Source organism: Mytilus edulis, chromosome 7 (genome assembly GCF_963676685.1).
Source record: "Mytilus edulis chromosome 7, xbMytEdul2.2, whole genome shotgun sequence".
Classification (NCBI taxonomy): Eukaryota; Metazoa; Mollusca; class Bivalvia; order Mytilida; family Mytilidae; genus Mytilus; species Mytilus edulis.
Window position 1 is genome coordinate 81,332,014 of NC_092350.1, and position 20,852 is coordinate 81,352,865.

A 20,852-nucleotide genomic window follows, 5' to 3' on the forward strand; every position below is an offset into this window, starting at 1 on the left:
CCCTTTCAATTATTATAAATTTTAGATTGTATGGAAACTTCCAAGTTGAGGAGTTTTATTAATAAAAAAAAAAGGAGGGGATTTTCCAGTTTTCTGATAAGAACTCAAAAATGCTTTCTGCAGTTCTCATAAAATGTTGGTGAATAGATTATATCTATTGAGGTAAGCTCCTTTTCGATTTTTATAAATTTGACATTTAACATTTTCTAGTAATGGGGTTTTATTCATTAAAAAAAGGGGGTATTTTCCAGTTTTCGGACAATAACTTGGGAAATGATAAAAACCATGTGTATTGTTTGAAGTAACTTGGTCCAAATATTTTGTATAATAATGAAAATGTTGAAGAAATATCTAAACTTCAATTGTACATGTTGTATTACTGCAAATTGAAATCGTAAATTTATTCTATGAATATGTCTATTTTCAGTGTCTGGAGCAGGTTATCAGAGGTCATCTTCACTACAACCTGGTCAGATAATTAAACCAAGCTGTCCACCTGTCAGGTAAGTTGATAAATGGTCATCTAGAGAAACAACAGTGTTCCTTCTCTATTTTGATTGGTCAAATCTAGAGAAATAACAGTGTTTCTCCTCTATTTTGATTGGTCATCTAGAGAAACAACAGTGTTTCTTCTCTATTTTGATTGGTCATCTAGAGAAACAAGTGTTTCTTCTCTATTTTGATACATTATGTTCCGATTAAAAGTAATCCAAAAAAAATTATCAATTCATTTAAAAAGAATCAATAAGTCAGTTATATTTTTTTAAAACCAATATAGGTAAAAATATTTATGAAATATTCGTTAATTGTATCCCAGTGAATGTAAGGCATGTCTTAAAACAATCATTGAATTTATTTATAATTTCAGTCAGCAACTAAGATCACCAGTCATGGTTGTCAGCAGCCAAGCACGCACGTTGCCAGAGTTCCGGCCAGTGTCACCGATGTCCCAACTTGTTGGTCTCCAGCCGAGAATGACCTCACCGCTGAACCGATCTCTGACCTCTCCTCTGGACACATCTTTATCATCACCTGACACAGGCAAGCTGTCTCCTTCCATTCCTAACGGTTTTGTTGCAGCTTACAAAGACGATCAGATTTTCTTTAAACTTGGTAATGGGTGTCAGTTGTCTAAGTGTTAGCACTAGAATCTACTGTAATTCTATTTTTGGTCACAAATTCCGAAAAATACTATAAAAAAATTGCTTATTTGTTGTTCAAGCTACAAAGCCACTAAAATTCAGTTAATTTTATACTCCTGTTAGAAATGGATTTATCTTGCTATACTATTTTGTGTGTAGAGTTCTGAAACAGCTAATTTATGGGTGGAAATAGTAATTTCTTGCTGTTTGTGCAGTAACTCAATTTGAGTGGACAATTTACAGCTAATACATTAATGCTAGCAAGACAAATCTTTGTTTGGCTTGCTTGCTTTGCTTGTATCAATGTTTGCTCAAGCATGGCAATTAAGATAGGCGGGGCTTCAGCTTGTATACATCATACTTAAATGTTATTGGACGTTATGTTTGAAGATAAGGACAGTCACACTAAATTTTAAAACATCACAAGGTGACAAATATAAAGCGCAATCGTAGAAATGGAAGCCAAAAAATTGTATTTGTTTTTTTCTCGAAGATATGCATTTTTTATCATCCAACTGAAAAGACTGTCGTCAAGTACTTTTATTAAAACAAAAAAGCTATTCGAACACACCTACTCTGATTTCGAGTGATTCATACATAGGTATTTCATTTGACCCATTCATTTCATCTTTTAGTACTGTGATTGTTTTTATACGACCGCAAATTTTGAAAAAATTTTCGTCGTATATTGCTATCACGTTGGCGTCGGCGTCGTCGTCGTCGTCGTCGTCGTCCGGCGTCCGAATACTTTTAGTTTTCGCACTCTAACTTTAGTAAAAGTGAATGGAAATCTATGAAATTTTAACACAAGGTTTATGACCACAAAAGGAAGGTTGGTATTGATTTTGGGAGTTTTGGTCCCAACATTTTAGGAATTAGGGGCCAAAAAGGGCCCAAATAAGCATTTTCTTGGTTTTCGCACTATAACTTTAGTTTAAGTTAATAGAAATCTATGAAATTTTGACACAAGGTTTATGACCACAAAAGAACGGTTGGGATTGATTTTGGGAGTTTTGGTCTCAACAGTTTAGGAATTAGGGGCCAAAAAAGGGCCCAAATAAGCATTATTCTTGGTTTTCGCACAATAACATTAGTTTAAGTAAATAGAAATCAATGAAATTTAAACACAATGTTAATGACTACAAAAGGAAGGTTGATATTGATTTTGGGAGTTTAGGTCCCAACAGTTTAGGAATTAGGGGCCAAAAAGGGACCCAAATAAGCATTTTTTTGGTTTTCGCACCATAACGTTAGTATAAGTAAATAGAAATCTATGAAATTTAAACACAAGGTTTATGACCATAAAAGAAAGGTTGGGTTTGATTTTGGGAGTTTTGGTCCCAACATAATAAGGGGCCCAAAGGGTCCAAAATTAAACTTTTGTTTGATTTCATCAAAATTGAATAATTGGGGTTCTTTGATATGCTGAATCTAACTGTCATGACTGTGTATGTAGATTTTTAACTTTTGGTCCCGTTTTCAAATTGGTCTACATTAAGGTCCAAAGGGTCCAAACTTAAACTTAGTTTGATTTTGACAAAAAATGAATCAGTTAGGTTCTTTGATATGCTGAATCTAAAAATGTACTTAGATTCTTGATTATTGGCCCAGTTTTCAAGTTGGTCCAAATCGGGGTCCAAAATTAAACTTTGTTTGATTTCATCAAAATTGAATAAATGGGGTTCTTTGATATACCAAATCTAACTGTGTATGTAGATTCTTCATTTTTGGTCCTGTTTTCAAATTGGTCTACACTAAAGTCCAAAGGGTCCAAAATTAAACTTAGTCTGATTTTAACAAAAATTGAAATCTTGAAGTTCTTTGATATGCTGAATTCAAAAATGTACTTAGATTTTTTATTATGGGCCCAGTTTTCAAGTTGGTCCAAATCAGGATCTAAAATTATTATATTAAGTATTGTGCAATAGCAAGTCTTTTCAATTGCACAGTATTGCGCAATGGCAAGAAATATCTAATTGCACAATATTGTGAAATATCAAAAAAAAATTTAATTAGAGTTATCTTTCTTTTTTCAGAATAGTAAGCAAGAAATATCTAATTGCAAAATATTGTGCAATAGCAAGATTTTTTTTTAATTGGAGTTATCTTTCTTTGTCCAGAATCAACTTAAATCTTTGTTATATACAATATACAATGTATATTCACTTTTTACTACCAACTGATAAATTAAAATAATCTTTACCATTCAGTGATAACAAGCAGTTTTTTTACATCTTAATATTTTATGATGTATTTAAATGAGTAGTTATTGTTGCAAACTCCATTAGAAATTTTAATTGAGATTAGTTTTGGAATAAGGGAAAGGGGGATGTGATTAAAAAAATTGGGTTCAATTTTTCTCATTTGAAATTTCATAAATAAAAAAGAAAATTTCTTCAAACATATTTTTGAGAGGATTAATATTCAACAGCATAGTGAATTGCTCTAAGAGAAACAAAAAATTTAAGTTCATTAGAACACATTCATTCTGTGTCAGAAACCTATGCTGTGTCAACTATTTAATCACAATCCAAATTTAGAGCTGAATCCAGCTTGAATGTTGTGTCCATACTTGCCCTAACCGTTCAGGGTTCAACCTCTGCGGTCGTATAAAGCTACGCCCTGCGGAGCATCTGGTTATGTTATAACGTCAACCTGTAGCTTTGCTATATAAAAATGATAGAATCTGAAGCAAGATGATGTATCAAATATTCTTTCTTTGTACGTTTTCAACACAAAATATTCATCTCAAACACACCCTAACATAAGAAGGTGCACTTGATTTTCTAATAAAAGGGATAAATTAATTAGGGGGGATGACTTAATTATTTTATTTATTATGTCTGTTGTTATTGAATATTGCGCACTTTGGATTAATTTTTGCTTGTAAACCTTCAAACTGATAATTCTTTGTTTATAGAGAAGGCGATAAGTGCTTTCTGTTATGTTTACTTTAGTAAGAAATTTTTTAAAAGTGAATAGAAACAAATAAAATAACAATTTTCTTCTCAAATACGAGTGTTTTATTGTAAAAAACAACCATTTGCATAAGTTTTTAATTTATCTATTACATAGTTAAGTAGAACAGTTAGATATCAAGTCGACGACATGGTTATCTATCAAGTTGGATGAAGAAAATTCTTCCCTTTTTTTTTTGATTAATACAGACGGAGAACATATCAATCTATAAGTTTACTTATTTCCGTGTCTGTCCTTCCATTACGTGACTCAAGAAAAAAAATCAAAAAATTGGAAACAATTGTATCAAAAAGAGAAAATCGAGCGAACCTCCTTATGTCAATGTTTGCTCAAGCATGGCAATTAAGATAGGTGGGGCTTCAGCTTGTATACATCATACTTAAATTTTATTGGACGGTTATGTTTGAAGTTAAGGACACTAAATTTTAAACATCACAGGATGTGTTTGAGATGAATATTTTGTGTTGAAAACGTACAAAGAAAGAATATTTGATACATCATCTCGCTTCAGATTCTATCATTTTTATATAGCAAAGCTACAGGTTGACGTTATAACATAAAAACAATCACAGTACTAAAAGATGAAATGAATGGGTCAAATGAAATACCTATGTATGAATCACTCGAAATCAGAGTAGGTGTGTTCGAATAGCTTTTTTGTTTTAATAAAAGTACTTGACGACAGTCTTTTCAGTTGGATGATAAAAAATGCATATCTTCGAGAAAAAAACAAATACAATTTTTTGGCTTCCATTTCTACGATTGCGCTTTATATTTGTCACCTTGTGATGTTTTAAAATTTAGTGTGACTGTCCTTATCTTCAAACATAACGTCCAATAAAATTTAAGTATGATGTATACAAGCTGAAGCCCCGCCTATCTTAATTGCCATGCTTGAGCAAACATTGATACAAGCAAAGCAAGCAAGCCAAACAAAGATTTGTCTTGCTAGCATTAATGTATTAGCTGTAAGGAAATACAATATGTTCACTTATTAGAAATATTTTAAACTCACTATCAATTTTGCAGATTATTATTAAGTATTCCAATCTTAAACATGTTAAATTGATAAGAAGTAAAAATGTTTGTTTTCAATATTGGGTCCCTCAATACTCTTTAACTTCATACTTAAATTTAGTTGATCAAATATAAAAAAAAACAATATTCTCAATTATAGATTGCAAGGCTTTTGCCAGGAGAGAAAAAAATTATTGTAGATTAGGACATCTTTACTGAAATTTCTTTATTTCATATGCCACTTAAAAGTTTACAAAGTTTACATTAAGGTTCAGTTTAATTTTGTGAACCCCTGAATCATCTAGTGCTAACATCCTAACACATTGATACCACTGAACTTTCTAGTGCTAACACATTGATATTCATGCATGTTTTACTGTTTTAGAAAATTGTCTTTGTTGATGTTATGTGGTGTCGGTCTGTGTTTTAGTTTATTGTTTGTTTCTGTAAGTTCATTTAATTTCATAGTTACAAGTATATGTACACATGTCCATTTTAGGAAAGAAAAAAAATTTTCATGGATTTTTTATTTTACAATTTCTCCAAAGTCTGCATACAAGTCTACAGAAAATTTGTACTTTTGTTGAACATTCTACCGCTTTACGAAAAATAAATCCATGAAAATTGATATCCCATAAATAAAATAAAAGAGGGACGAAAGATACCAAAGGGACAGTCAAACTCATAAATCTAAAACAAACTGACAACGCCATGGCTAAAAATGAAAAAGACAAACAGAAAAACAATAGTACACATGTCACAACATAGAAAACTAAAGAATAAACAACACGAACCCCACCAAAAACTAAAAAATGTCAGTCAATAACTATGTTTACAGCTTGCAGTAATATTGATAATAATTGTTCTTGGTTATTGTATGAACTGCTACATTTAAACATACATGGCACTTTAAAAATGTGGTAAAATTTCTGTTTCTTTGTACAAAAACACTCTGCACTTGGTGAATTTCAAAATGCCTTCACTGGGTACTATGAATGGTTTTACAGTCAGAATATCAATACAGCCCTGAGTGATTCAGTCAAATTAGTTGATTTTGGAGAGATTACATTCATTTTAATTCTGTTCGACTTAAACTATAATCTAGAGTGAATCACCGGGTCACCCCCAAAATTTCCTCACATTCACTGAAAAATCACCATCTAGACTGAAATAAATAGGTAGACATAAAGGTTAAGGGACCTAACTCCTTAAATTTGAATCAGTGACCTTTTTTTTTTGTCAACCATTATTGTTACTTTATTCTAAGGTTCTTTTAGTTATTCAGCTTATTGTGATACTGTATCCTATGAATGCTTAAAAAGAGCATTTATGGAACTGACTTATACAAACAAACAGTCAGAGCCCAGAGATAAGTATGTCTGCTTTTGACTAAAGAGGTCTGAAAATGTAGTAACTTCTTCATGTCTAACATATAGGTTTCCCCCACTATTGATAGAGATGTTAATTTTTCTTATTCATTTTGTAGGCCAAATAGATCAGTCTACAAAAGCTCAGACACCAGAAGAAATATTTAAAGCTAAAGCATCTCATTATGGTATCAACATCGTAACAAAATCTGACAAAATCAATCAAACTACTGCAAAAATATTTAGGAAAGTTGAAGAAGAAAAGAACAGGAAAGAAATGGCTGAGGACCCTAATACTCAAAATTTTATGCAGAAAGCTTCAAAATATGGCATTAAAATCGAGAATCCTAAGAAGCGAATGCACTCAGAATCTGAAAGTTCTGAATCATCATCCGTAGTAGATATAAAAACCTCGAACAGATCTTCAAAGGTTGGCCTAGGCGATTCATTGGGCAAGGGAGACTACAATCAAAACTTTCCTGTTTTATCAGCCGATAGATGGAAAAAGACATGGTGCAGTAAAGAAAAGATGAATTTAGAATTAGGATCTTCTAATGAAAAAATTGCTGTAGATAGTGAAGTTAATGGTATAGAAAACAGTCATATTTTATACGCATTAGAATCCAAAAAGAAAAGCAATTACGAACAAATGTTAACTGCACTTAGGAGAACAAATTATGCTCCAGATGTTGGTGATTATGATGATTTATCTACGCCAGAGTTGCAGTCACCAAGAGATGCAGCCGCGCCAGAAGATTGGGAGCATTTCAAAGATGGCGTTATTAAAACTCCTATCGTTGAGACAACACGAAGACTGAGTCAAGATACTGATTCACTGTATATGTCTGATACTCTTCAAGACGAAGACGGGAACGACAGGACTGTTACAGAAGATGAAAAACTGGTTGAGATTGCTAATAAACTTGTTCAAAAGGCAATCTCGTCTGCCTTACAAGAGTTAAGAGCAGAAGATACCATCGACAGAGTTAGAGAAAGGAGACGCAAGAAAGCAATGGATTCCTTGACATTATCTGGTAGTGATCAACTTGAAAGTTTAGGTGTGAACTATGCTTCAGAGAGTAGTGGAAGTAGAAGTCAGACACCTCAGAGTGACTTGGAGAGTTATCTGGCTGCCTCCATACCAGTTTCTGAACAGGAACAAAATAAACAATGTGCTAGCAGCCATTTTGAAATCAATGCGACAGACAGTTGGAGTTGGATTGATGACATCGAAAATTCAGATGATAAACGTCCATTACATATAGATTTGAAAAATGTAGAAAATGAAACAATAGAACTGAATCCACAATCACCAGAGTTTAAACCCAGTGGTTTTAAATATGCTAATAACTTGCAGCAACCAGGTTATTCAACATCTTTGAAAGCAGACGTGCCTGAATTTATTCCCTCCGTGATTCCAATGTATGTTCCAAAGACGGGACATAGCAAAAGCAATGCAAATATTGAACGAAATCTTTACCAAGAGTCTATTGATTTTAAAGATTATTACAAACTTGAGTATTCAACTGGTCAGTCTACAGAAACTCAGACAGACTCTGCTGAGGTCAATGATGCCATGACAAATACAAAACATGCAAAAGTTTGTGATAAATCTGTAGAGACAAAAACATGTGATGTAAGAGAAATTGTTGTAAACACTGTTGAATCCATGTTTGATCAGCAAAGTGTTTTTTTCATCGATGAAAATACAGATGAAGTTGATCATGGTCATTTGGATGTTTGTGTTCAGACTGATGAAAATGAAAATTCACTGAAACAAAAATTGATAGAAGCACAGGTAGGAAAGGCATTAATTATGTTGAATAACCAATTTTTAAGAATTAGGATTAGAAAAAATCGCTTAAGATCATCAAAAATTCCAATTCTTCTTTTTTGAGGACTGTTTTCTGCTGTAATTAGTTATCAAAGGTATTCTGCAAGCTGAAGGTTTGAAATGTCAAATATGTAGTGTCCATGGATTAGAAAAAAATCATTGAGGAGTTTTAGATTTTTAAAAAGTTGATTTTTGATAAAAATAGCTCAAATAGCCAACAACTGAGTTTATAAACTATCCAGATAAATATTCAATGCAAAATTATGTACTCTAATCAAACTATATGTTTTATTCTTTTACACCCAACAGACTACATGTTAGTTGAGAGTATTAAAATCAAAGTTTTTTCATTTATAAGCAAAATAGCATCACAACAGTTTTGAGTATAAAAAAAAGTAAAATGACAAAAATATCAAACTCCAATGAAAGTTCTTATTCAAATGGCATATCAAAAGCTCAAATATCATGAACATATCAAACATATGGATAACATTGTTATATCATATTCCTGACTTGATACTGGCATTTTCGTATATATAGTGAACATGGTGAATAGTTTGTTTAACTTTGTGTAAAATTGACAAGTATGATTTTGTATTATTTCTTCCTTTATTTCAGAGGGAGCTATTGAGGACGAGGTACTTTGTCTGTTATCAACAGCTAGAACACAACTGTGTACTATACTTAGCTAAATATGATATTTCTTCCTTTATTTCAGAGGGAGCTATTAAAGACAAGGTACTATGTCTGCTATCAACAGCTAGAACAAGAGATACAGCATATCAGGAGTTCTAAGTACCAGATTTACTCAGTTTTCTCCCATCTGTAAGTAGGGTCAGGTATTTTAAAATTATAAATAAGAAGATTTGGTATGTCTATGATTGCCAATGAGTAAACTTTCCATTAGGGACCAAATGACTCATAAATTAACAACTGTATCACTGTTCACTGTATGGCCATCAACAATGAGCAAAGCCCATACCGCATAGTCAGCTTTAAAAGGCCCAGAAATGACAAAGTAAATCAATCCAAAAGAGAAAACTAAAAAGTGCACTTTTTATGAAACAAAAAATGAAAAAAAAACAAATATGTAACACATAAAAAGAAAGTTTGAGAACCAAATTAGGTAAAAACATTTTGCACATTTTATTTTTAAGGAGAATTTGATAAGAGTTTTTGCCATTTTGTACTTTTTTCTGTGTCCGTATGTTTTAATATTTGTTCAGTGTAGAGTGGGGTGCTCATTTTCGCCGGGGACACACTTTCGCCGTTTTAGGATTTTGAGGTGTAAAAACTTCAAAGGATGGCTGAAATGGAAGAAATGTACCAATAAATTATATTTTTATATCAAATATGATATTTTTTTAAACTGATACAAAATTGCGGCTCCTACCGAAAATGACCGAAAAACGGACAACGATTTTCGGACAATTTCCTGAATAAAAACATGATTTCAAAGAAGTATTTCTAATTAAATATTTGACTGAATGCCCTAATTTTGAATTCTTTACACCTTTGAAATGTCTGCTATTCATCTATAATGCAATTGATTTGATAAAAATTGTTAAAAGCTGCGGTTATTTGGTTTTAAATAGATGTGTAAAAACGGCGAATATGTGTCCCCCATTGACAAAACATCCAGAAATTTCATACACCCTTTAATCTAACTTTTCCAATGATTTTTTTCAAACAAACCCGTTTTCAAGCTTAAGAATATTTTGCATTTGAAATTATCTCCATATAGAAATATCAGTATACTTCAAAAATATTTAGACCTGCCCATAAACTGTAGAAAACATGGAAATATGTGGCGAAAATGAGCACCCCACTCTAGACCATTCTTCATTGTTTAAGAATTATTAAGCACAACCAGACATATTGAGCCTTTGCTAATTTACAGAATGAATGGATCAGTTGATAAATACTGATGTTATAGTACAGTTATGAATTTTCATGGGGTTTAAATTTCTTCATTTGGACTATCTTTGAATCATTGGAATTATTTTTTCATAGTTTTGAGTACATGATTGTATTATTCCTTACCTGTAGGTTAAAATTTTTTTGGCGGGAATTTGCCCCAAAGTGGGTCAACAGGTGCAAAAAGCGTCAATTTTGCCGATCTTTCACCCCTTCTCTTGACCCAGAAGACCCAGGGTTGCTGGTTAAGGTATCCAGCTGTAGCCTGCGTGTAGAGTGGACCCTAGTGAACAAATTGACCCCAACAGTTGTTAGGTCGGAGTGAATCTGATCTTGATTCATCAGTCTACAGAAGGTCATTTGGACCCAAAATACCGAATTTCACGATTTTTGCCGATTTTTGACTTCGAATGGACCCAAAACCGGAAGTAGTTGTTTCCTATGCGTATTTCAATAATAATAATGATCAGTAGTTATATGGCTGTGGGTTTGCACTATCTTTGCCAGTTTTATGCCTCTGAACTTCTTGTGTAAGATACAGATGTGAAGCCTACCCCTCCAGAAAACCGAGTTTTAGCCAATTTCAATTTTTCAAGTCCGTATTTGTGCTCAAAATGCTACTTATACATGAGAAACGTGAATATGGATAGCCTCAGGTTGACGGAACATGCATAACTTTTAAAATAAGTATCATAAGGTGGACTTCTAAAAGTATGGAACGCCATTGGAGCCAAATAACGGTTATTAGGGTCCGCCCGTCAAAAGACGGGTACCGCATGGTAAGGGTTAAAATGTCTATGAAAATTTCTCGATTTATATAGATAGAGGAAGATGTGGTATGATTGCCAATGAGATAATTCTCCATCCAAATACAATTTATAAAAGTAAACCATTATAGGTCAATGTACGGCCTTCAACACGGAGCCTTGGCTCACAGCGAACAACAAGATATAAAGGGCCCCAAAATTACTAGTGTAAAACCATTCAAATGGGAAAACCAATGGTCTTATATATAAAAAATGAGAAACGAGAAACATGTATTAATTACATAAACAACAACAACAACTGTACATCAGATTCCTGACTTAGGACAGAAGCAAACATTTGCAGCGAGATTAAACATTTAAATGGTACCAAACCTTCTCCCTTTTTCTGAAACAATAGTATAACATCACAACATAGAAAAAAAACACAATAAATTATCAATTGGAAGGCTTAACTCAATCAAAAAACGTAAATTAACACACTTTGAACCATATATTTGATCTGTGATACAGTATGTTTGTCATGCTTTGTTAAACAGCAACACATCAATCAAGTGTTTTCAATTGTAGTGGTGAGTCTTTTCAATTGTAGTGGTGACCGGTCCAAAGTAGCTGATGTTGTGGAGACTAGAATATTGTACATAAAAGGAGAGATACAAAGGTTAAAGGTAATATAGAAATAAGAAGATGATGTATGATTGCCAATGAGACAACTCTCCACCTGAGACCAAATGACATAGAAGTATGCAACTATGGCCTTCAACGATGAAAAAAACAAAAACTGCAAAGCAAGCTACGAAAAGCTAAATGACAACAATCCAAGCAAGAAAACTAACAGCCTGATTCATGTTCAAAACAATAAACAGAAAACATTGTGATAGATAGCAACAAACAACAGCTCATGTAGATTTTAGTCCTATATACATGTACCTGTCCGCTGTCAAATCATAGATACTGTAAATTAAGAAATTATTGCGTGGATTTATTATTGTGATTTTGTCATTTTGGACCACACAATGCGATTTAAATTTTTGCGATATTGAAAACAATCTTGTTTCATTCATATAAACTTTTTCAAAATGTGAGTTTAAATTATTGCGATTATTACCCTGTCGCATTTTTCGCAATAATAAAGAGCTTGTAATAATTTCTGAATTTACAGTATATTCTTCAATAGAGAATTCTAAAGCTAAATAATATTTTTTATGTAAAGACTAAAGTAGTTTGAATTCTGATTATTATGCATGAAGAGAAATTGCTAGTCCTGGTTTGAAGCATTTTCACTGGAGACTTGCACAAATTTTACACACTCTGTGTTGGGGAAAGGGGGGATGGGTGTTGGTAGAAGGGGTCCTGATCCCGCAACCGGGGCTTAACCCTTTCACCGATTGCTGCCCAGACAGAAGCTACTCTGAGACGATGGCTTCCCTGGCTACTTTTACTCAAGTGGGAGATCTTCATAATAAATGTCAATAAAAACTTGTTTGTAGTTATTTGTGTATTTATTTCATTCACTAACACCATGTTCACAGTTTTGTTAACCGGATTTTTGTGACAAAAATGTCGGTTATTGATTTGGGGATGTACGGCGGGCGGTCGGGCGGCCGGGCGGCCGGGCGGGCGGGCGGGCGGGCGGCAATCAAATGTTGTCCGTGCATTAACTCATGAACCGTTCAACCAAAGCTTTTAAAATTTTAATATGTTATTACTGACAACTATACGAAGGTCAAGTTCAATAATGGCGATTTTGACTTTTACCGTTCAGGAGTTATGGTTCTTGAAAGGCGGCAATCAAATGTTGTCCGTGCATTAACTCATGAACCGTTCAACCAAAGCATTTAAAATTTTAATATGTTATTACTGACAACTATACGGAGGTCAAGTTCAATAATGGAGATTTTGACTTTTACCGTTCAGGAGTTATGGTTCTTGAAAGATTGAAAAATGGAGTTTTCAGTCGTGTCCGTGCATTTACTCATGAACTGTTTTACCAAAGCTTCCCAAATTTTAATATGTTGTTACTGAGGACAGAATGGAGGTCAAATTCAATAATGACGATTTTGACCTTTACCGTTCAGGAGTTATGGTTCTTGAAAGATTGAAAAATGGAGTTTCCAGTCGTGTCCGTGCATTTATGCATGAACTGTTCTACCAAAGCTTCTGAAATTTTAATATGCTGTTACTGATGACAAAATGGAGGTCAAGTTCAATAATGACGATTTTGACTTTTACCGTTCATGAGTTATGGCTCTTGAAAGATTGAAAAATGGTGTTTCCCGTCGTGTCCGTGCATTTTCTCATGAACCATTCATCCAAAGCTTTTGAAATTTTAATATGTTGTTACTGATGACAAAATAGAGGTCAAGTTCCATAATGACGATTTTGACTTTTACTGTTCAGGAGTTATGTTTCTTGAAAGATCGTAAAATGGCGTTTCCATTCACGTTGTTGCATTTACTCATGAACCATTCAATCTAAGCTTTTCAAATATTATTATTTCAAAATGTTGATACTGATGACAAAATGGAGGTCAAATTTGATACTGATGATTTTCACTTTCACCATTCATCAGTAATGGTTCTTGTGATATTGCCAGGACACAAATAAATGTAAATAAATCCGGTTTGCTGTCGTTGTGACAGCCTCTTGTTTATGTTTTGATAATTTTTTCTTCATAAAATATTCAAATTTTCAAATTTTCAGCATTATAGAGGTGAAATTCTCAAAATTCTGCTCTTTGACCCCAAATCGTAATTTTTTCACCCAAAACGGCAAAATTTTGAAAAATTTTATGAGGCTGTACAAATTCCTCACACTGAACGATGTCCATTCCAAGTGTTTTGTACATAAAACGACATATTATGTCAAAAAAGTATACTAGTTTGGCTTCAATTCTTCCATTTTCTTTCAAAAAAAATGTTCCCTCATTTCAAATTCTCGTAAATTCCGTAAATTTCCTCTGATTTTGACACGGTTTTCAACAAACGGAAGCGCCATGTTTACACTTTCATCTGGGTATTCATCAAAGAAAGATAACTCATGTTTGCACTGTTTTGAGCGGAAAATATAAAAGATGTATTCTGATCCCGGTAAAACGGGACTCGTCATCAGCTGTCTGAAGCGTGAATTCCGGTAAACCGGGACTCATCGGCGAAAGGGTTAAAAACACAAAATCCTGTGGTCCAGATTTTGAATAAATTGAAACCCGACATCCAGAAAAACACCCAATCCCACAGTCCCAATAAAGGTCCTATCCCCCTTCTGTGTTGATTTTCACTATGGATGGCTTGAAGTGAGAAAATCCACTTTAGTCTTAGTGTGTGTGGTATTAAACTGCTTAGATACCATAACCATATAAAATATGGAGTCATTAGGCAATTTTCAGGAAGTTCGCTTGTCATGTTTTGACAATTTTGTCAGATTTTCAGAATCCTCTGGTTTTATCCATTTGAATGCCTTAAAAAAATGCCCATTAACCTCCATTTTTCTTTTTATAAATCTTTTACATGTATAATTATAAGCCATCTGTAACATCTTATAAAATGGTTGTTATTTTTTAATAGTTTTTGAAAACTTTAACTTATCAGTCATAAACATATATGATTAAGCTATAAAAAATCAAGAGAACATTTTCCTACAAAATTTCAATGGCTTATATCTGGAAAACAAGTACATTGATCTATATTTTATTTTTGCTCTTTTGGTTCCTTTATAAATCCCCTATCAATATATACTAGTGTTGTGAAAAGCTTGGTATTTTGAAACTGAGAAGCGAACTTCCTTAATTGTACATCTGTACAACTTTCAAACAAAGACAGAGGTTGAAGAGAATGTAAGGCCTCTAACCATGAACAAAAACAAAATTTTTAAATTAAGTTTATCTACATTCCTTATATACCTAGCAGTGCTCACTGAGGTTGTGAGTTCTTATGAGTAATTAATTGCACTGAACTACCTACGTTTAATGAAGTATTTAGAGTGGAAATCGCAAATAGGTTTAAACCTTTAAGCAACTAACTGCTTGCACCTGAATGGTGGCGTCAGTTATGTTTGTATTGATCTTGCAAACAATAAAGCTACTCAAAATTTGTATGACTGAGACAAAAAGAATTTCAATGTTTTTACTCTTGTCAATTGTTAGTTTAGAATTTTTAACAAATTCAGACATCTGAGAATACATAGTAACTTTTGGAATTGTGTTGTAGAATAAACTTGCTCAGTTTGAGAAGGTATTAGATGAGAAGATCCTGTTTGAACAAGTACCTGACTTTGGTGTTACATTGGATATGGACTCTATGATATCATCTGTGGTATGTATTATATATACGTATAGCGGGTTATTCGCTGGTGTAAAATTTCTCTATTTTCATTTAATATATTTTTGCTGTTATTATTTTTGGCAGATTCAAAAAAATTATCAATACCTTTGCATGTACACGAAAATTTACACCTTGCGAAAAAAATAAGCTATACAGTTGTTTGTTTGATCCATGGCTGGGTTAACCAAGAACTTTCAAAAAAATAGTATTTACCGGTATTGCTTTATTGCAAATTGCACAGCAATTAGGAGTTTGATCAAAGACGGTTTGACTTGGAATGAAAATGATATTACGGGAAGGATAACTATGTCCACTGTTACCTGATAGTAACTGTTAGATGACATTCAGCAACAACATATCATGATAACAATTCTTTGCATCAAAGTGATTAACACAAAAGTTTTGAGTTTGAACACAACACAAGACAATTGGGTTCAATTTTGATGTTAATTGACTAGGATAGCAAGTTTTGGTTGGTTGTTCTTTCTTGGCACTCTGTCTTTCTCAACCAATTAAAATATGCAAAACCAAAAGGACAATCCATTCATCTATTTTCGTTTCTGGCCTTGTTGGCTTAGTGGTCTAAAAGTTACTTCTGTAATCACTAGCCAGTCAATACTGAAGTTGTGACTTCAAACCCTGCTTGTGCGGTTGCATTTGATCCCAATCATAATTGACTAGGATTGTCAGTTTTCCCATCGATGGTCTATGGTTTTCTCCAGGCACTCTGGCTTCCTCCACCAATAAAACCTGGCCACCACGAAATAGCTTAAATGTGGTGCTTAAAAGTGGCGTTAAAATACCAAAAATAAAATCAAATCCATCTTAATTTCACCATTTTTAAAAAATGTGAAAAAATCAACAATTTTTAATAAGATCTGCTAATATCATAATTTTATAACAAAACAACAGAAAAAACATTCTTAGAAAAAGTTCCAGACTGGGGACAGTTATTTAAGCAACTTGAACCACAGGGCATAACAAATGTTGAGAGCTTGAGTAATTGTCAATGATCATGATTGCACATCTTCAATTTTTGCATAACTAAAAGACAGAAGTCAAGGACAACTTGTTGAAATGTTTGTAAACTATGATAAGAATTTTGCCTTTGCTAAGTGTGCAATTGCATGTACTGTAAACCAACTAATATTCACGATTATGCAATTTATTTTTGGGATTATCGTGACACGAATGAAAATCATCAAAAACTAGTAAAAATTGAATACATTAAGAAAATTTGAAAATCCTGCAATTAATCAGCTCTGACTTGGTCTAAAAAGGACTCAATGGGAAACAAAATATCTGCAGAAATAAGTTGGTTCACAGTACTTCATTTAGTAATATAATGAAGTGGCAATAACAAAAAAATTTTGTGAATGTCTCTATCATATGTATTGCAGGTCAAAACAGATTCAAAAGAAGTGCAGACTGAGAAAATGTTGTCAAAAGAGAGCCCATCCATTAATGAACATCAAACACGATTTCTCTCGGAGGCAATAAAAAAGCTTTTACACAAGTTAGATGGTAGTGATGAAGCCACTAAATATCTGATGACTGTGTTCAAGGATATGCTCAGTACAATGAAACTATTTTCTGACTGTGTACAAGAACATACTGCTATTGGTAAAGACAGCATGTTAGAAACTTTGAATGTCATGAAGGAAGTCGTCAGGGAAGTTTCATCTACCGTTAGAAAAGCCGAATCTGAAATTAAAAATTTGAATAGTTCTAGTCATACCACATTAGTAACAGAGGCTTTGAAAGATAGCAATGCAGTCAACACGTTACCTGAAAATTCTGTTGAGATTTTAGAGGATAAAGGTGTTTCTAGAGATAATTCCGAAGAAAGGAAAGAAAATATAGATGTCAAGGACAAAGCAAAGAGTAAGAAAGGAAAGAAAAGTAAGAAAAAGAAGTTGGAGAAAGAAAGCACAGAATCAAATATAGTTATAGAGGGAAAGACAGATCAAAGTATTGAGAAATTTAACAATGGAGAAATAAGTTCTGAAAGAACACCAGCATCTGTCAAATTGTCAGGGACATTAGTGAAAGCATCGGCTTCTTTAGAGAAACTTGAGGCTAACTTGAAACTTGATGAAAAGGTGGAATTTGATGAAGAAAATACCTTGTTGAAAGAACAGAATGAAAGTGAAATGTCTGTAAAACCAAGCTCAGGTGAGGTAAAAACAGTGAAACATGAAATCAAGTTGTCTACAGTAAAAACAGATAATGAGATTTCTACTGTGAAAAACAATGGCATTGCATCTACAGTGGAAAACAGTGACAATACAGTAAAAAATGAAAATCTAGACAAGGCCATTGCACAGAGTACAGACATTAAAGGTTCTTTAGAAGATATTGACGATGATGAATTGGATTTCGATGTAGAGATGAGTAAGTCCTATCACTCAGCGAGTAGTGAGTACGTGTCTGCAGCCTCACAGCAGACGTCACAGTGCCATACTCCCGTTTTACTCTCAGCTTCCGAGGAAAATCAGTTCTTCATCTCAAATAAAAGTTCTAGTCAAGAATCTGTGGAGAAACAATCTGAACAATTAACTGATAATGATTCTACATCTACAATGAATTCTAGCAGTGCTCAGCAGCAAACCAGTGCAAATATTGATTCTAGTCATAAAAACAATGAACAGTTTACTGAAGGAGAAAGTCAAGTGCCGTATTTGAACACAAATGTAATTGGAGTTTCTACAAGTGATAATGCTACAATTATACCTCAGGAAGAAAGTGCAATGTCATCACTGTGTCAAAGTCATCTTGAGTCAAATGTTCAGCCAGATCTGTCTTGTCAAAATCAAAGTGGACTTTTGTCTCAAGTGACAAATAATTCATTGTACGAGGCTGTTGTTCAGCAGTTAAAGCAAGTGTACCCACATTTAGCCAGTAATCCAGTCATGTTGAATATGATAGCTCTTCAGCAGACGTCAGTTTTACATAATTATCTTGGAAAGTCAGATGGGGCTGCATTGGCCAATCAGATGCAGGCTTTTGGAACGGAAACTGCTGGAACAGCAAATGCAACAAGTGCTTTGGAAATGGCGGGTGAAACAATGCCCAGTCAGATTCATAGAACAGACATGCCAAATACTATCACAAATCAGACAAATATTCTGCCAACAAATCTGAATTTTTCTAGTCAAGCTGAACACAGCAAAAGTGATGCTGCTCTTGACAACCAGAACAAACCATTGAAATCCTCTGTTACAAGTTCTGATCATAATCTGCCTATCAAAACATCTGTAGCAAGTTCTAATTATGATCTATCAATGAAATCTATTGTTAACATGTCAGGAGACCAATCTCTTCCAATGAAAACAATAACACCCACTGAAAATAATATGAAAACAATGTTACAAGGGGATGGCTCTGAAATTTTGAAAAAGCCGGCAGACATTATTAAATATGGCAACAAATCAACAACTAATGTTAACAACTCTAATTCATTGGAACTGAAGATGGACAAATACTTGTGTTCACCAGAGAAAGTAAACATGGTTACCAAATCAAGTAAATCATTGAGCTCCTCGATAATTGATGATTCCACTCTTTCACCAAAATCTACGGTCAGACCACCTGGTTTTGGTGGCAAGAATGATTTTTCTGTCGAAATTTCTTCAGACACTGTTCCTGCTAGTGTGCCACCAACGGTAATACCAACTTATAGCTCTAACTTCAATGGATGTACAGAAAGTGTAAGAGACTTTAGGAAAACAGAAATCAGCCCTAATCGTGCTAATATTTTAAGCGGTTTCAATAAAGAATCAACTGTCCAAAAACCCCTGGAAGTTACTGGTTCAGGTTTCACCTTCAGTAAGACTTTATCCTACAATCTACCTCAATCAAGAACTGCTGATTCAGCAACTTCAAATGTAGCTGTGGAACAGTGTAAGAAAGTGCCACTTCTGCCGGCACCAGAAAAGAAGCCACCACTTTTGTCATTGCCCGTCATGGAGAAGACTAGACATATATCTCAGCCAAACTCAGGAAGGAAAGATATATTGCATGGAAAATTATCAGGATTTGATAGCAACTCACCAAGTCCAACAGAGGCAGAGAAGAAATGGCAGTTCTCATCTGGTCTACCAAATTTACCGCCAAGACTGCAGAAGAAAAGACGTAGTTTTGAGAACACCAAAGTGAATCATCCACCAGTTTTATCTGAACCAAGCTGGGATGATGAAGTTGATGACTATGCTGAACCATTTGTTCCCAATTTTGACCCTAGGAGGCCTTTAGCATCTCATATTGGTAAAGAATGTAAGTATTGCAAACAATTTCAGAAAGAGGCTTTTTGGACTTGAGAAGATAAAGATCTAAAAGGTGTTTTAGAATTAATTATATGGGGGTTGGAATGCACTAATAAAATTGAGAATGGAAATGGGGAATGTGTCAAAAAGACGAACAAACAGCAGAAAACAGCTCAAGGCTACTAATGCATATGGGATGAATTCTCCACAAGAGACCAAATGACACCAAAAAAAATATTTATAGGTTACTCTATGGCCTTCAACAATGAGAAAATCCCATATGGCATATAGTCAGTTTTCAAAATTTTGTTATTTTATTATACAAAAGAAAAATATTAAGCACTTGAATATAATAAAAAAAAAATAGTATACATTGATATATATATATATATATATATATGGCTTAATTTGAGTTTGGAAAGTGGAAGGTGGGAATGCACAAAAACTTAAATAATCATAGTATTAGTTTGATATGCTAATAATTTAAACCGTCATATGGAAATATCTTTGTCTTATCTCAATAGCTGTTGACACTTTAGAAGAAATAACATTACCAGAGAAAAGAAAAACAGAAGATGTGAAAGTAGATGGAGAGAAAGAAAAACAGGAAGAGGATGAAGACTGGTGTCAGGTGAGAACTGCTTCCCTGTTTAAACAAAACACTATTTATTGATTTTTGTGTTTCAATGTTTTTTGTGTTTATAGATAATGTCCAGTGGCAAATATTTCATAAATGTTTGGGAATTGAGCAAATTAATCAATAAATGTAGGTTCTACATCCTTTTTGTGGAATAAGTGGGATATATAAGACGGACTAGAAAGGGTAATGAATATTAACTGGAAGAAAACTTCATTTATCATGTGTATAAGTAAAATACGGGAAAAATGGATTATTTTTTTACAAAATTTACTTCTGGATATTATCTTATGATAAGAAACATGCTTCTGTCCAAGTTTGGTACAAATCCAGGATAGTTAAGAAAGTTATAAAAAATTTAAAAACTTTAACCACAAAGTGAATAATGTTTTATGGCAGACAAACTAAGTCCATTTATAAGTAAAATACAGAAAAATTGGAATTTTATTTTTCAAAATTTACTTCTAGATACTATCTTATGATCATAAACTAGCTTCTGTCCAAGTTTGGTAGAAATCCAAAAAAGTTCAAGTACATTATTAAAATTTCAAAAAAATTTAACCACAGAGTGAATATTTGTGGACGACGCCGACAAAGCTGACGGAATGTAG

The 20,852-nt window shown here is 33.5% G+C and overlaps 1 protein-coding gene across 3 annotated transcripts in view; it reads left to right on the forward strand.

The window, feature by feature from the left end:
* LOC139482387 (putative leucine-rich repeat-containing protein DDB_G0290503) overlaps nt 1-20,852 on the forward strand; it is a 47,879-nt gene that overhangs the window by 19,024 nt on the left and 8,003 nt on the right. For 2 of the 3 annotated variants that reach the window (XM_071266249.1, XM_071266251.1), the window contains exons 3-10: nt 428-503; nt 869-1,113; nt 6,625-8,303; nt 9,058-9,164; nt 11,613-11,688; nt 15,226-15,330; nt 16,740-19,614; nt 20,129-20,235. In XM_071266249.1, coding sequence (XP_071122350.1) covers nt 428-503; nt 869-1,113; nt 6,625-8,303; nt 9,058-9,164; nt 11,613-11,688; nt 15,226-15,330; nt 16,740-19,614; nt 20,129-20,235 — 5,270 coding nt within the window. The remainder of the gene's footprint in view (nt 1-427; nt 504-868; nt 1,114-6,624; nt 8,304-9,057; nt 9,165-11,612; nt 11,689-15,225; nt 15,331-16,739; nt 19,615-20,128; nt 20,236-20,852) is intronic. The other variant, XM_071266250.1, reaches the window with a different exon arrangement.